The 16,660-nt window shown below is 46.1% G+C and overlaps 1 protein-coding gene across 4 annotated transcripts in view; it reads left to right on the top strand.

Annotated features, from left to right (window-relative positions):
• LOC119176382 (purine nucleoside phosphorylase) overlaps nt 1-16,660 on the top strand; it is a 35,900-nt gene that overhangs the window by 11,832 nt on the left and 7,408 nt on the right. For 2 of the 4 annotated variants that reach the window (XM_037427638.2, XM_075877553.1), the window contains exon 2: nt 15,403-15,572. In XM_037427638.2, the coding sequence (XP_037283535.2) occupies nt 15,403-15,572 (170 nt within the window). Of the gene's footprint in view, nt 1-14,674; nt 14,810-15,402; nt 15,573-15,661; nt 15,909-16,660 lie in introns of those variants that run through there. The other 2 variants (XM_037427639.2, XM_075877552.1) reach the window with 2 other exon arrangements.

The raw sequence follows: 16,660 nt of genomic DNA, 5'->3' as shown, positions 1-16,660 counted from the left end.
CCATCAGGGGTAGCAAAAGCTGTTTTGGAGCGGTCATCCTCAGCCATCGGAACCTGCTAATAACCGGAGCGAAGGTCTAGCGACGAGAACAGGGCTCCTTGTAAGCAGTCGATGGCGTCTTCTATGCGAAGTAGCTTGTAAACATATTTGCGGCTGATCTAATTCAATGGGTGGTAGCTGACGCAAAATCAATCCTATTGATCCATCATTTTTTTTTGCTAGAACAACTGGGGCGGACTACGGGCTATAAGAGGGCTCAATATTGCCACGTTTCGGCATGTCATCAACTTGTTCGGCGATGATACGACGCTCAGGCGCCGACCCGCGATATGGACGCTGACGTAACGGTGCGTGAATGCCAGTGTCAATTTGATGAGAAACTTGTTGAGGCATGGCCCAAAGTTGGTTGCTCGTATAGTCAAAGCTTGTGCGGAAGATTTCGAGGAAAGCAATGATTTCCACGCGCAGCTGGGCCGTAAGGTTGAGATCAATGCAGCGAGAAAGTGCATCGGTGAATGATGGTTCAGACTATAATGCCGAGCAATCAATGGCGTCAGTAGGAATTGATGTCGAGTGATGAGGAACAACATGTGGACACAAGGAATCAACGTCATCGCCAAGGCCTAGGCACTCTCCACGCAGTAATACGAAAGGCGAGGGAAACGGATTAGAAATGAATTGCACCTGATCCATCAGGAATGGTGAGAAGAGCGCGATCGGGAAGCACTTGCGGTACACAGTAGTTTCAGACGGCATAAAAATAACAGTCGAGTCAGTGAAGACGTCACAAGAAAGTGGTTCTAGCGCAAATGAGAAAGCGGGTATTGATGTGTCGGTGGCAACAAAAATTTCTGCAGCTGAATGTGGCGAGTCGACGGCAGCAGAGCCACATAACGGCGAGAACTCAACTTTGACCCGGGCCCAATCGATGACAGCATGTTGATTGGAGAGGAACTCCCAGCCAAGTGTAATGTCACGGGAACACCTTGGCAGCACCACAAACTCAACGGCATAAATTAGGTCTGCAATAACAACGCGTGCCGTTCACGCAGCGAAAGCACGCAGCGACTCGCACTGATCAAAACAAAGTCGTACAGAGGCGTCGTTACTTTTCTGAGTCTACGGCAAAGTTGCTTATTCATAACAGGCACTGTGGCACCAGTGTCGACCAGTGCTAAAACAGGTACACCTACGATGGAGACAGCGAGATACGACGTCATGTAGATTTCGAAAGCTGCACAGTTCTTGCCTCCGGAACGGCGGTGTCTAAAGTTTACCTCAAGGCTGGGGGGAGGGCGTCGTCGCATAGGGAAAAGAGAATGGCGCTGAAGGGAAGGTGACTGGCGCTTGAAGTTGTGGCGAATTGTAATGGCGTCCGTGGCGTCAGTCGGGCCAGATGCAGCCTGAGGTCTCGGTGGGAAGTCGTAAGCGTTTGACCGCACGCCGTCACGTATGAGAAACTCACGCCATCGGCAAAAGTGCGCTACGTGACCAGCAAAACCACAAGCAAAACATATGGGGCGGTTTTACGGAGTGTGTCAATGCATGGGTTCTGAAATTGGGGTGTTGGTCGGGAGAACGGACGGGCAGCTTGATGCACAGGTTCAGGTGGTGCGGCATATGGGCGTGCGGGGACGTATAGTTGTCGCGAGAGTCAAATGTCATGGTGTGGTTAGTGCTTTGGCATACGCCAGCGGAACAGTCAGCTGGCACATTGCCTGCGGGTAGCAACTCGAATACCTGCTCCCGAACGATTCGCTGTATTGGTGCACGTCGGCAAAGTAGATGGTGCACCTTCAAAAGTATATGGCACAAGAGACAGCTGTCGCGCGACCTCTTCGCGTACAAACTGCTTGACCTCAAAAAGCGAAAAACAATGGTCGTCCGAAATACCAGCCGACATTAAAGCGGATATCGTAGCACATGGCGCACTGGCACGATGAGCAGACTCACGATGTTTCCAGAGCTCATCGTAGCTTTCACAAAGTTGTATTACGTCTGCTACCGTTTGGGGGCTTTTGGCGACAAACATCTGAAATGCGTCGTAAGTAACACCTTTCAAGATGTGCTTGATCTTCTCGGCTTCCATTGTAGCCGGATTGACACGCCGGCAAAGCTTGATCACATCTTCGATGTAGCTGGTGTAGTTTAGGCCACTGTGCTGGGCTCGAGCGCGCAAGCATTATTCAGCACGTAGCTTCCGAAGCGCTGGGCGGCCGAAAAAATCCGCGAATGCCGTTCAGAAGGCTAACCAGGTGGGAAGGTCCCTCTCGTGATTGCTATACCACAGGCTGGCGACGTTGGTTAAATAAAGACGACGGTTAGCTTGCGTGCATCGTCCCATTTGTTGTGGTTGCTCAGCTGGTCGTATACTCGTCAAGCCAGTCTTCCACGTCCTTGTCGTCAGTCCCACTGTCACTAGTCCCGTTAAAAGGCAGGTAATCGTCGGGCTAATTCCAAGTGTTGACGTATCGGCCAATACACTATGAAACCGCGGACAATTTAGTGTTGGCTCTTTTGGCGCGTCAGCGAATGCCGGTTGTGGTCTAGAGAACGAGGCGGACCCGAGAGTTGATAACAAAACCAAAAATTATTCTCATATAAGGCAGAACAAATAACACACAAACGCGCACACTCGGCAGTTATCAAATACAATACGACACCACTCACAACGTGCTTCAATGCATGCAAAACAACGCGCACAAAAAACACGCGCTACCAATGCAATTTAATGTATTATCTAAGCCGCTTATAGACTAAAATGTTCGTCAAACGTATTCAGTCTAAAGTTCTTAGAACAAAACTTGAATGCTTCTCTTCAAGGAAACACTGACGCAATACCCAGCATAGGTTGTCGTTCTGCTGTGTCCGGTGTTTCTCTTCCAGGAAACTCTCGCGTCGTCAGTTGACTTAATCCAAGTGTACTACGCCGTAGAAAACACGGATGGGAAAAAGACAAGAACAAGCGCAGGACTTTTCTTTTTCTCGTCCGTGTTTTCTTACGCGTAGTACACTTAGATCATGTATCGCCAACTGGCCCAATCATCCACTTTGATTACCTGTAAGTCTACATTTCATCCACGCTGAGAATTTGCTGGCGGGTTCGGTGGGCCGACGTGGTCAAGCGTGCCATGACGCCCCGACTAGCCTTTTTACGCGAAAGTTGTTATGAGATCACAACTGGGGTCATGCGCAGTTGTCCGCCGCCGCCAGTGTCCGCCACCACATCGTGAGAAATTAGAAAAAAGAAAAAACCTAGCACTAATGACATAGTGGTGCTCGAGGCCGGGTTCACTGCGTGCCCGCCCAGTATTCTACCACTCAGCTACGCCGGTGCTTGTGACTTGTTGGCAAACTTGCCTTAGGCAGGCTTCATGTCGGGAAAACTATTGCCTTAGTACGACTTATAAAGCGTTTTAAAACAGCGAAAGAACAAAGAGTCATCGCACAATGCGAATAGCGTAACGAGTGGGCCGTCCAATGTTCCAACCCATTGCATTATTTTGTTCTTGCTCAACTATTAACTGTGGCGCATACCCACTTCAGCCATAATTCCTCATCATCGTCGTCAGCCACTGCATGAACAATTGACACAAAATTCCTTGCAAGTGTTTAACGGATACTACGCTTCTCAGAAGAATGACGAAACGTCGCATAGCGAATGTCAGCCTACTACTCAAAACATTTATTATGAATGCCCTAGTGAGTATCAAACATGTGTGCTTGACGTAATTACCCAATGGGTTTTTTTTAAAGGCTCTGAAAGGCCGCTTTTCTAGCTTTCGCTGTGACTGTGCGGCGCCTTCCGTGCAGGCCTGCCGTTTTTTTTTTTTTTGCGTAACTGAACGCGCTTTGGCGAATTAGACATGTCCACGAATTGGACACCGCGAGAATGGCTCCCCTAATTTGTCACTGTAGGACAAGCCTTCCCACGCTGGGGGAAAACTCGCACTTCATCTCCTGATCGCCGCCCTCCGCTGCTTGCTTACATACGTTTACCCTGGGTTCTCGAAGTTTCGGTTTTTCATCGGTGCACCGCATAGCCAAAGCTGGGTGAAAAAATGACATCCGTTTCGCAGGGTCCGCGTCCCACGACGAAACTCTGCAGCACCACGCCCCTTTCCTTCGAGATGTTTCTAGAGTTTGCTGGTGTTACATCCGAGGAGGTTGGTCGGCGTGACGCCGGTGCTTTTGAGGGACACGGAGGAGGCGCGCGCGCGGTGTTTTTTGATGCGTGTTTCTTCATTTCGCCAGCTTTTGTATCGTCCGAACGGCGCCTCATGTTTACGTAGCCGTTAGAAATTTGAGACGCACGATTTAATGAGCGCTCATTTGTGACACCCATTGAAGGTAGGCCGGTCGCGTAGCTTAAAGCGGTCGGAACAGTCAGGAGTCGGAGCAGTTGGAAACGATGTGACAGCCTGCTTGTATTCGTCCCTGGAAATCGTAGCAAGTGGAGGCAACGTACGGTTTCGAAGTTGCAGGATTATGAAATACAAACAAGACGTTTAGAAGCAACACTTGTTTATGCAGCAGAATAGCCGTAGACAATTGGCGTCGTAATGGCGGATTCCTCCTATGCGCTGAGCCAATGGAATGTCATTTTCTTTTCGGCCTGACAAGTACCCTCTGCATTCTCAAATAGTATTCATGTGCTTCATTGCAATATATATATATAATGCCGCAGAGACTGCCTTCTACCAGGAGAACCAGCGCGACGCTATGCAAGCGTCTACAACTACCAGGAGAACCAGCGAGACGCTATGCAAGCGTCTACAACGTAGCGCACCTGCGCGCGCTGTAGCAACGCGAGTCATTGCTCCTCGTGCTTGGGCTCGCGACGGTGGCCTGATCGACGGGTTGTGGAAAAAGGTGTTCGAGAGAGACGCTAGTGTGGAACGCTTTAGCGGACTCAGTTATTTACCTATTTTTCTGGGCACAAGTTCGCCCTTTAATAAAGCTATTGTTTGTGTCACCCTCTTGCAATACGTGACATTCTGGTGGAGGTGCGGGGTGGTCTCCTGTACTGCCGTATTGTAGGCGAACGTTGCATAAGGTAGGATTTCGTCCCACGTCTTATGCTCTATGTCCACGTACATCGACAACATATCCGCTATGGTGCGGTTTAGGCGTTCCGTCAACCCGTTCGTTTGGGGATGATACGCAGTACTTTTTCTATGAGTGGTATTAGTCATATTCATCAGGCACTGCATCAACTCCGATGTGAATGCTGTTCCGCGATCGGTGATAACTACCATCGGGGCGCCATGTCGCAGAACTATGTTGTGAACGAAGAACTTGGCAACTTCCGCAGCCGTTCCTCGTTCCAGGCAGCCAGTTTCTGCGTACCGCGTTAAATAGTCGGTTGCGACAATAATCCACCTCTTTCCTGAGGATGACATTGGAAACGGCCCGAGAAGATCCATTCCAATTTGCTGAAAAGGAGTCTCAGGTGGGTCTATGGGCTGGAGCAGGCCGGCAGTTTTCAGAGGTGGTGTTTTGCGCCTTTGACATTCGCGGCATGTCTTCACATAATGCTGTACCGATGCTAACAGCTTGGGCCAGTAATATTTCAGATGAATTCTGGCGAATGTCCGGCTGACACCTAAGTGACCCGAGCACGGTTCATCATGGCAAGCTTGTAATATTTCACGTCTCATGACTTGCGGCACAACGAGTAAGAACTTTTCTTTGTTGCTTTTGAAGTTCCTTTTGTAGAGTACATTACCACGGAGGCAGAACGACGATAATGTTCTCCTAAATACACGTGGAACTTGGGAGTCGTGCCCTTCGAGGAATTTTATCAATGGGAGCAGTTCTGTGTCGGATCGTTGCTGCTCGGCGATGTCTGAAGCCTTCACAACACAAAGGAACGGAAAGTCGTCCTCTTCCGAAGAGGTAGAGTCCAGTGGCGAGCGTGATAAGCAATCAGCATCGCTGTGTTTTCTTCCCGACCTATATACAACTGTAATATCGTATTCTTGGAGCCTGAGGCTCCATCTCGCAAGTCGTCCCGACGGGTCTTTTAAGCTCGCCAGCCAGCAAAGTGAATGGTGGTCGCTGACGGCGCGGAACGGCCTGCCGTAGAGATATGGCCTGAACTTGCTAATCGCCCATATAACTGCCAAGCACTCTTTTTCCGTTGCAGAATAGTTCTTTTCAGCTTTTGACAGGGTGCGACTGGCATAGGCTATGACTTTCTCTTCTCCATTTTGCCATTGAGCTAATACCGCGCCGAGACCAAGATTACTTGCGTCTGTATGGACTTCCGTGTCCGCAGTTTCATCAAAATGTGCGAGGATCGGTGGGGCTTGTAAACGGTTCTTTAGTTCCTCGAAAGCTCTCTCTTGTTCCTTATGCCAAACGAATGATTCTTCCTCTTTTGTGAGTCTGGTCAGAGGTTCAGCAATTTTCGAGAAATTTTCTATAAATCGTCTGTAGTAAGCGCACAAGCCCAGAAATCGACGCACCTCCTTCTTGTCTCTCGGCTTGGGGAATCGCGCAACGGCCGCAGTTTTGTCCGGATCCGGGCCAACACCTTCAGCGCTGATCACATGACCGAGAAAACGAAGCTTTTCATATCCAAACTGACACTTTTCCGGTTTAATAGTCAAGCCGGCCGACTGGATGGCGTGAAGCACTGAACGTAGTCGTTCTATATGCTGTTCAAAGGTTGCAGAAAATACCACAACATCGTCCAAGTATACTAAACATGACTGCCATTTGAGACCCGATAGAACACTGTCCATCATGCGCTGGAATGTCGCCGGCGCACAACAAAGGCCGAATGGGAGTGCTTTAAATTCGTACAAGCCGTCCGGAGTTACGAAAGCCGTCTTTTCGCGGTCTCTTTCATCCACTTCAATTTGCCAATACCCGCTTTTTAAATCTAATGACGAGAAATATCTGGCATGCCGTAGGCGATCTAATGTATCATCGATACGTGGCAAGGGGTATACGTCGCGCTTGGTCACGCTGTTCAGTTTCCGGTAGTCAACGCAGAATCTCAACGTGTTGTCCTTTTTCCTCACAAGCACTACTGGCGATGCCCACGGACTGTTGGATGGTTGGATGACATCATCCTCCAGCATCTCTTGCACTTGACCCTTTATGACCTCTCGTTCTTTGGGTGAAACTCTGTACGGGTTTTGATGAACAGGTCTTGTTTGCTCGTCAGTTATTATTCGGTGTTTAACGATCTGCGTGCGACGTACTTTTGACGAGGTGGAGAAACACTCTGAGAAGTCTCTTATGAGGTCCTGTATGATTTGCCTTTCGCCTGATGATAGACTTCTATTTATTGAAACCGCAGCTCCGACATCATCCGTACTTCCCGAAGCAGGTGGGAAGCAGGTGGGAATATAGCAGGTGGGAAGCAGGTGGGAAGCAGGTGGGAATATATATATATATATATATATATATATATATATATATATATATATATATATATATATATATATATATATATATATATATATATATATATATATATAATGAGATTTAACAGACAATATTGCCAAGGAATGTATAGGGGAAGTTATTAGACTCATTGTAATGCAAAATGTGAAAAAAGAAAAGTGGGTGAAAAGATCGCCGCCCTCTGCTGCTTGCTTACATACGTTCACCCTGGGTCTTTTCACGCACTTTTCTTTTTTTTCTCCATATTTACATTAGAATTTTGTCGTCTAATAACTTCCCCCACACTTTTCTTGGCAATATTGTCTGTTAGATCTCATTAATATATATATACATATATATTAATATATATATATATATATATATATATACATATATATATATATACTCGCACCGCAGTGAGTTGGCTCTGGTGCAACTATTAGAACAATGAAAAATGGCAACCCAGACTTCGAATTTCACGCGTTTGACTATTCATGCGACAACTTGCCTGCAACAACATTTCTGTCACTTAACGCTGCTGCTGGTCGCTGACTCCTATTTTGACGCCACTGAGTACCCATACTGCAGGCATAAAGCATAAAATACGGAATTTCAGATCGCAGTGAGGTACAGTTTCATGCTACGACCAGAGCATTTGCATCAGAACACAATAATGACAGGCTTGCTCTGTACCAACTTGTTTGGTCTACTGTGGTGAAACCGAAAAGCAGTCGTCACAATAAGAAGGTGGTCAAAAGCTCGACAGGATTGCTTTCGTTTTCCTTTTTTTACAGACCTTGCATATGTAGTTTAAAACGGTATTCGAAAAAAACTTATTGTGAAAACACACCTTAATGTCGAACGCAAATAAAGAGAAAAGCCTTCACGACCGAGATTTGTTTTTTTTTTTTTTCGAAAGTTGCTCAGCCAACTTATACTGGCCTTCCTCAACATGTATCTAGAGTGGCGCGACAAAGCAGACGAAAATAGTATTGATCACACGAACACAAGCGTTTTAAATCCATACCAACCGTATACACACTCGCCCCATTGACAGCGCTCCTTTCTCGACAACTTCAGTACCTGTCATGGCGGCCGCATTTCCGATGGAGGCGGAAATGTTGTAGGCCCGTGTGCTCAGATTTGGGTGCACGTTAAAGAACCTCGGGTGGTCGAAATTTCCGGAGCCCTCCACTACAGCGTCTCTCATAATCATATGGTGGTTTTGGGACGTCAAAACCCAACAATTATCCCGGCCACGGTGGCCACATTTTCTATAAAGGCGTAAATGCTTGAGGCTCGTGTACGTACACGTTTATGGTGCACGTCAGAGCAGGTGATCAACATTTCCGGAATCCTCCACTACGGCGTCTCTCTTAATAATAAGGTGGGACGTGAAACCCCAACGATTACTAATAGTATTATTAATGAAGCCCAACAACTATCATACCTTAAGTACCCCAAAATAAACATTAAGTCGCAGTGCTGCAAACATTAAAAAGCAACATCCTGTATCGGATACACATCGTGTGGAAACCTGAAAAGGATGACTCAGCATCGCTACGTAGCGATACCGTATAAGTGGCTTCTCGATTAGCTTCTTCAGGTGCAGTGTACACGACTGGCTCTGTCTACAAGGCGCATTTTATCTTGAAACAACAGTTCTACATCGTAGAGGGGAGCCTTTTGCGGCAAACGTATAGTACAGTGCACGCGCATTTATTGACAGGAATGGCGCGTGTCACTCTATTAGCTAAATGGGAGCGTGTGTGCGGAGGCGATAAAAACGCCGGGCTTCCAATGGCGATTGTTCGCGCTCCTCGAGATTTACACAGATCTGGAGGGGCGCAACAGACTCCTCGTAGAGATTGTGTCCCTGAAATCTGGAGAGTACCCCCACATCTTGTTGTTCACGGTCTGAGCGAGATAAGGCGGCGCCCCATTTTCATTTTCCTTTTCCTCCGCGTGATGTGCCGACCGTCCGGCACGATCCACAGGCGCGTTTTTGCTCGTTTTATATTAGGATGCGTAGCTTCGCCACAGCTTTATGACTGTACCCAAACGCAATATATTTTGCAGTCGTATCTACTGTAGCTCTTACATTTCGTATTAAAATGGAGCTTCCTTTGTAAACCCCACCCCACTCATTGTACTCACACACACATTTTGTTGGGTTTCGGCTTCTGGCTGCCTATAGAAGGATTCACCGCAACCGGACATCGTGAAGAAAACATTCGGATATAGTGCAAGCCGATTGGATTCGCCCCAGAACCGCAGATGGTGAAAGAAAGCGCGGACGTCAGCTCCAATGTTAATCCGCCGTTGTCGTCATGGCGTTTTCTTTATGCGTGTTATATTTACGCTTGATCGGAAGTCTTATGTTGAGCGAGGCGTTTCGATGATGAAAATGGCTCGAACGTGGTCGTGCGGCTCTACACATGCAAAATGACCCTAAACAAGGACACAATTTATGGCGAGAACCGTACTACATCACGAGGTATAGGCATAAAAGGGGGTGAAAAGATAACTTGCGTTGGGCAGGAACCGAACTTGCGACCTTCGAATAACGCTTTCGATGCTCTACCACTGAGCTACCACGGCTGCTATCCCCTCAGCCACTTCATTGGGCGTTATTCGAAGTTCGCAGGTTCGGTTCCTGACCACGGAAAGTTATCTTTTCACCCACTTTTCTTTCTACACATTTACATTACCATTCGGTCTAATAACTTCCCCAATACTTTCCTTGGCATGCTTGTCTGTTAGATCTTATTAATATATAGATTGTTGCGTTTGGCGGGCCACCCTTTTGCTGCGGCCGCCAGAACGGAAGAAAGGCAGCCGCCTCGTTTTGTGGAGATAAGGAGCAGCGCCAAGACGCCCTACTGTGTTCATGTGCTGGGCACTGCGTGTCTGAAATCACTCTACAGAGCACCGCTGTCCTTCAGGTCCGCGCACAGATGCGACACGTGGCGTCTTCGTGCACGGGTAAAAGCCACATTGCCGAGCTTCCGCCGATTACGGACGTCAGACCACCACGCAGTGCGTCTCTGACGAGCCGCCGACGCTCAAATCAGTACCAGATGTGCAGGTATGGCCTTTCGGAGGCGCCTAGACCACGATTGCCGTTCGACAAAGCTTGGGTGGTCGGCGCGAGCGGTGAGATGACAAACACGTTTCACCCCGCTCGCTCGAAGCAAGATTCGCCGGAGGATGCATCATCGCCGGGACCATACACGTGTTTTGTTTGTGTATGTGTCTTTGTTGGGGGTGGTACCGGCATAATGACACTCGTGTGTGCTGCGGGACATGTTATTGGACAGTGTCGTATGAACCTATTCCCCGATGTAGGGATCTGGGGAGACGAGACTGTATATTCAGACCTTGTGGGCTGCTTAGTGTGGCTCACGGAGCTTGTTCAATAGACAGCCTTTTTCTATGTAGAGCTTCGGGCCAGAGAGCCCGTGCCATGTATATGATGTAAATAAACCCTCTCTACGAAGTGTGGCAGCTTGGGCTAGTTCGTATGACATGACGATAGTTATAACGCGAGAACAGAACGACGACAATGAGACCTTCGACATCTTGATCCCAGATCTCCAGTGCTGCAAACCCCGGTCGCAACTATATATATATATATATATATATATATATATATATATATAGATAGATAGATAAAGAGATCTAACAGACAATAATGCCAAAGAATGTATAGGGAAGTTACTAAAGCCAATGTAATTTAAATAAGAAAGAAATGTGGGTGAAAAAATAACTTGCCATGGGCAGGAATCGAACATACGACCTTCGAATATCGCGTTCGATGCTCTACCACTGAGCTATTACGGTAGAGCATCGATGGCGTTATTCGAAGGTTGTAGGTTCGATTCCTGCTCAAGGCAAGTCAATTTTTCACCCACATTTCTTTCTTCTTATTTAAATTACATTGGTTCTAATAACTTTCTCTATACAATCCTTGGCATTATTGTCTGTTAGATGTCATTAATATTGTGTCAAAACACGTAAAAACGAGCCCTTAGGGATACACTTCTTTCCCATATATGTGTGACGTATGAAGTGATGGTTGGTAGAAGTAGAGGAGGAAGAAGTGACAGTAGAATAAACATGGAGTATGAGCCGGGCCACGTCTGCCATTCCTCATAGCGTTACACAAGTCGACAGGATGAAGACCTGGCAGCCCTTTCATCAGTCGCATATCATCGACAAGGTTCTCCGCAAGACACCCTGACCATAAGTGAACTACCAAACCAGCTTCTAGCAGTACACATCGACGAGCATCATGACGGAATCATCGACCGACCTTCCCATCCCCAAGTACACCGGAGCAGCGGACGATGGACCTGTACAGGACTGGTTCGACCTGTTCGAGCTCCACGCTACCGCTGCATCGTGGCCGGAACGGGAGATGGTCACCAACTTTACCGACTACGTCACTGGTGAGGCTTTTAAATTTTACCTCACCCACATATTCGACAACGACGAGTCTTGGCAAAAGATAAAAGAAGAAATGATCATCTGGTTTCAAGACTCTAATGAAGATTCGATTAGAACACACACTCGCAGTGCATTCGAACTCAGTCATCGCAGTCATAAGCAGCCTTCAAGCATTCGAGCACACAGCATGAATTTACAATTCCCGTCAGGTGAAGTTAGCCACATGCTTATGGAAAGACCACGCGGTCGTTTTTCCAACCTTCCGCCTGTCTCCTCATCCGAGCAAATATCGCCAGTGCTCAACTCTCCGCTGCATAAAAGAATGCAATCCACTGTTGATGACCCAGATGAATTCAATACTTCGTGGCACATGCGTACTTTGAAAACTGACTTGGTATTCAGCTCAGCAGTTCCACAAAGACAGAAGCATTCACAATCAGCACCTTGTGAAGAAAAGTATTTCGTAGAAGCGTCTAGTGTTCATCAATCACAAGATCGACACGATGGCAATCCAGCATACAACCTCACCGCCAACACTGAAAACAAAAGCGCAGGTGCGACTTCTGATGACACAAGGACTATTCAGGCAACCACCAACAATGAGCGGTTTATAAATACAGAAGATTCAAGTGCACAAAACCTCTCACATTGTCTTGCGCCAGAGACAGCTGCATTGGTTGGCGTTGTAGAAGCCTGTGGAGGACTTGCTAAGAATGCTGGCACACCACGATCAATGTCACACCACACGCAAGTCGACGAAACCAAGAAACTACAACGTCAACGTGTACTTCAACATTGTCAGCGACGAAAGAAAACTCCATCGAAACCACTCTTAAGGCTCAAAGAACAATGCGAAAAGGCCCATCGTTGTGTATACATTCTCCACCAGAGATTGAAAATGCGCCTTCGATTAAAACATGTGCGACATCGCTATAAAAAAATCTCCAAAAGCCAGAAAAGCCACAAAAGCACCCTTTGTACCCGGCCGGAACACAGGCAGCAGCCCATCAACCTCGATCAACGCTCACGCAAGCTGCTTGCACGGCCTGTGTATCACCCACGACGAGGAATTCGATGCCTACAATATTGGAACTGTCGATTCTGCAAGATGTTCGAACCTCGTTCGTTCTTCACAAGAATGCCAGCTGTGATTACCCTTATCTCTACGTCCAAAGCATTTTTGTGTTATCCAGGACGCAACCACCAGCCTCGCCCACCAGATCTCCTGCGTTAACCGGACTGCTGCACTCTCCCCTGAAGTCTGAAAGTTTACGGAAATTCCCTCGAGCACAGAACCGAATGTGAACTTTGACATTTGTGACTTTTTAACCTCTCCTTGTTTACATTTTATTGTTCGTAATCCACGCTTTCTTTCGGGGGGAGGGGGAATCGTGTGACGTATGAAGTGATGGTTGGTAGAAGTAGAGGAGGAAGAAGTGACAGTAGAATAAACATGGAGTATGAGCCGGGCCACGTCTGCCATTCCTCATAGCGTTACACACACACACACACATATATATATATATATATATATATATATATATATATTCAAAGAAGCAGGCGACAAACATACGAAATGCATTCTTTAAAAAAGTTTCGGGGCAGGAGGGCCTGCCTTTGTCAAAGTCGACGAAGGCAGGCTCTTCCTGCTGAAACGTTAGTGGAAATTGCGTTCCGTGTTTCTCTTCTTTTTCGACTGCATAATTATTGAACTGATTTCTCATATATATATATATATATATATATATATATATATATATATATATATATATATATATATATATATATATATATATATATATATATATGAGATATAACAGACAGTAATGCCAAGGAATGTACAGGGGAAGTTATTAGAACCAATGGAATGTAAATAAGAAGAAAAAAAAGTGGATGAAAAAATTACCAGCTGTGAACAGCTGGTAATTTTTTCATCCACTTTTCTTCTTTCTTCTTATTTACATTCCATTGGTTCTAATAACTTCCCCTGTACATTCCTTGGCATTACTGTCTGTTATATCTCAATAATATTGTGTTAAAACACAGAAATACGAGCCCTTAGGTATACACTTCTCTCTCTTATATATATATATATATATATATATATATATATATATATATATATATATATATATATATATATATATATATAACTCATCCCCTGATGAAGGGGGACCCCTCCCGAAACTGTTGGGAAATATATTTATCCTTGTGCCATATCCCATATATATATATATATATATATATATATATATATATATATATATATATATATATATATATATATACATATATATATATATATATATATATATATATATATATATATATATATATATATATATATACTGGCCTCATCATTATCGAACAACATATAATATAATTATTATATATGTTTATAGTAATACAACGAGTGGATCGTGCATGCATGAAAGCACTGTCGACAGAACAAAATAGAAGTAGTACAAATGCGTCAAGAGGCTGTAACATAATTTAAGGTCTTTTGCATAAAAAAAAAGGCACACAATCAGTACTAGTCTCTCATGAAGATCCTGCTTCAATGTTACGCTCAGGGGCCACAGCACAAGAGACGAGAGCACCAAAAGGGCACTTCTGCGGTATCCTTATCGTTTTCAAAGATTTACGGGGCACTGGTGAAGGATGTGGTACGTCCTACCGCTGACGCTGAGTCAACGTTATAACACACCTCCGAAGCCTGAAAGGGCAGTTTGGCGTCGAAAATGAGCTTTGTGTGGTTCACGTAGACCTGAGACTCGTATTTATGGTGTGCTCCTACGCCGGTGGCAGTTAAGCTGTTAAAATGCAGCGTATTATCATCCGTCGGCGCGAGGTACATAAAAACGCGTCCTATCTATTCGGGCTCACTTTTTCGAGCTGCGCAGTCGTCATCCAACGGTTTCGGTCGACACAACTCAGCCATGAGCTCTTCCAAGGACGAACAGTAAGAAATGACTTTTAATGACTCTGGCCTGATTGCTTAGGGCATGCTGGAGGCATATGACTCATGATGTTACAGTTATTCCTTCGTAACGACGTAAAACAAATCAGTCGCTAAATCTTCGCGGCACTTTCAGAATATTGAAACACAAAATCTCGACACATTATAGGGTGCCGTTTTTGCTGATTCATGCAGTACAGCCTATGCTGAATAATACTCCACCGCGTCGGTTTGGCTACGTGACATCAATTTGTGTGTGTTTGTGTCGTCATTGCTGTATTGTGAATATTTATTGAGTTATGACCAGTGCAACGCCCTTTCTTGATTCTTTTCTTAGTAGTTATAGTTTGTCTTTGCCTCTTAATTCTTGGCAATGTGCAATTAAATACCATACATATATTCTAAATAGTACTTACACGCCATGGTTCGAAATAAGGCATGTTCTCAGTGAATGTGTATAGTTTTGTGTGCATGTCTCGACGCTTGATCATTTTTACTGACTAGCATATCAAAAGGATCTGCGCTTTTGGTACGTACGCGAAATAATTGTCGCACTTCGATGTAGATCAAGTACGGGCCCTTGTTGCTTTGTGCAGGTACTCGTATGAGCACATCGAAAGTATCGCTAACTTCCTGCTGAGCAAGACCGAGCACCGCCCAACGATAGGAATCATATGCGGCTCTGGCTTGGGCTCCCTGGCTGACCTCATCGGAGGCAGTAAGGAGTTTCATTACAAGGACATTCCAGATTTTCCCGTTAGCACAGGTTGGTACACTTCGCTTGTACATTACCCTACACCCTTCTCTAGTCTTATAATATACCTCGCTAATGTGTCCTCTGCCACGTGTGACAAGATCACACCTCCTTCTATGGGTGTCGGCAGGATTGTTTTTTTTTGTTTTTTTTTGTTTTTGTGGGAGTGCAAACCGTGTTGCGATGGGGGAGGACGGGGTGGGGTAGTTCCCTTTTTGTTGAGCAAGACCGAGCACCGACCAACGATAGGAATCATATGCGGCTCTGGCTTGGGCTCCCTGGCTGACCTCATCGGAGGCAGTAAGGAGTTTCAATACAAGGACATTCCAGATCTTCCCGTTAGCACAGGTTGGTACACTTCGCTTGTACATTACACTACACCCTTCTCTGGTCTTATAATATACCTTACTAATGTGTCCTCTGCCACGTGTGACAAGCTCACACCTCCTTCTATGGGCGTCGGCAGGATTTTTTTTTTTTGCGGGAGTGCAAACCGTGTTGCGATGGGGGGAGTGCGGGGTGGGGTTGTTCAGTGCCCTTTTCGCACCCCCCCCCCCCCCCCCCCCTGCAACACCCATGTCTCCGTCTGATGCATCTTTATCAGCGGAGTGATATACGTTTGGCAACATCATGAATGTTTACTCATCACGAACAACTTCTCGCAGAGCATCCAAGAACCAAAAAAATTGATGGCGTTCCTATTAAACGTGACGCGACATTTATGATTAAGCTTGACGTGCCGGACTACGAGTAATGAGAACGGCGACAGCGGCAGCTGCTGCTGTTGCTGTAGAAGGAGCAGCAAAGTTGGCTTGATAACCTTCAAGGATATCAAGAAAAGGAAAAATAAAATTCTGAGCTGCCGCGTAACAAAAGGACCGCAGTATAACCATAAGCGCCTATTATTAAAAGCGAAAGGTCGTTGTTGCTGTTCACTGTTTGCATTCCCTTTTTTTTTTGCTCTTGGAAGGCTGCAGTGAATGCTTGTTGAATGAATAGGACAGAAAAGGAGAGGGTGACAGGTATTCCGGAGGCCTACTAACTAATCTACATCGCGGCATCCGACGCTTAGAATGTAACATCCGAGAAGACGAGTGCCA

This window comes from Rhipicephalus microplus, chromosome X (assembly GCF_043290135.1).
Source record: "Rhipicephalus microplus isolate Deutch F79 chromosome X, USDA_Rmic, whole genome shotgun sequence".
NCBI classification, from domain to species: domain Eukaryota; kingdom Metazoa; phylum Arthropoda; class Arachnida; order Ixodida; family Ixodidae; genus Rhipicephalus; species Rhipicephalus microplus.
Note: the sequence above shows the minus strand (reverse complement) of the source record. Positions and strands in the feature narration are given on the sequence as shown.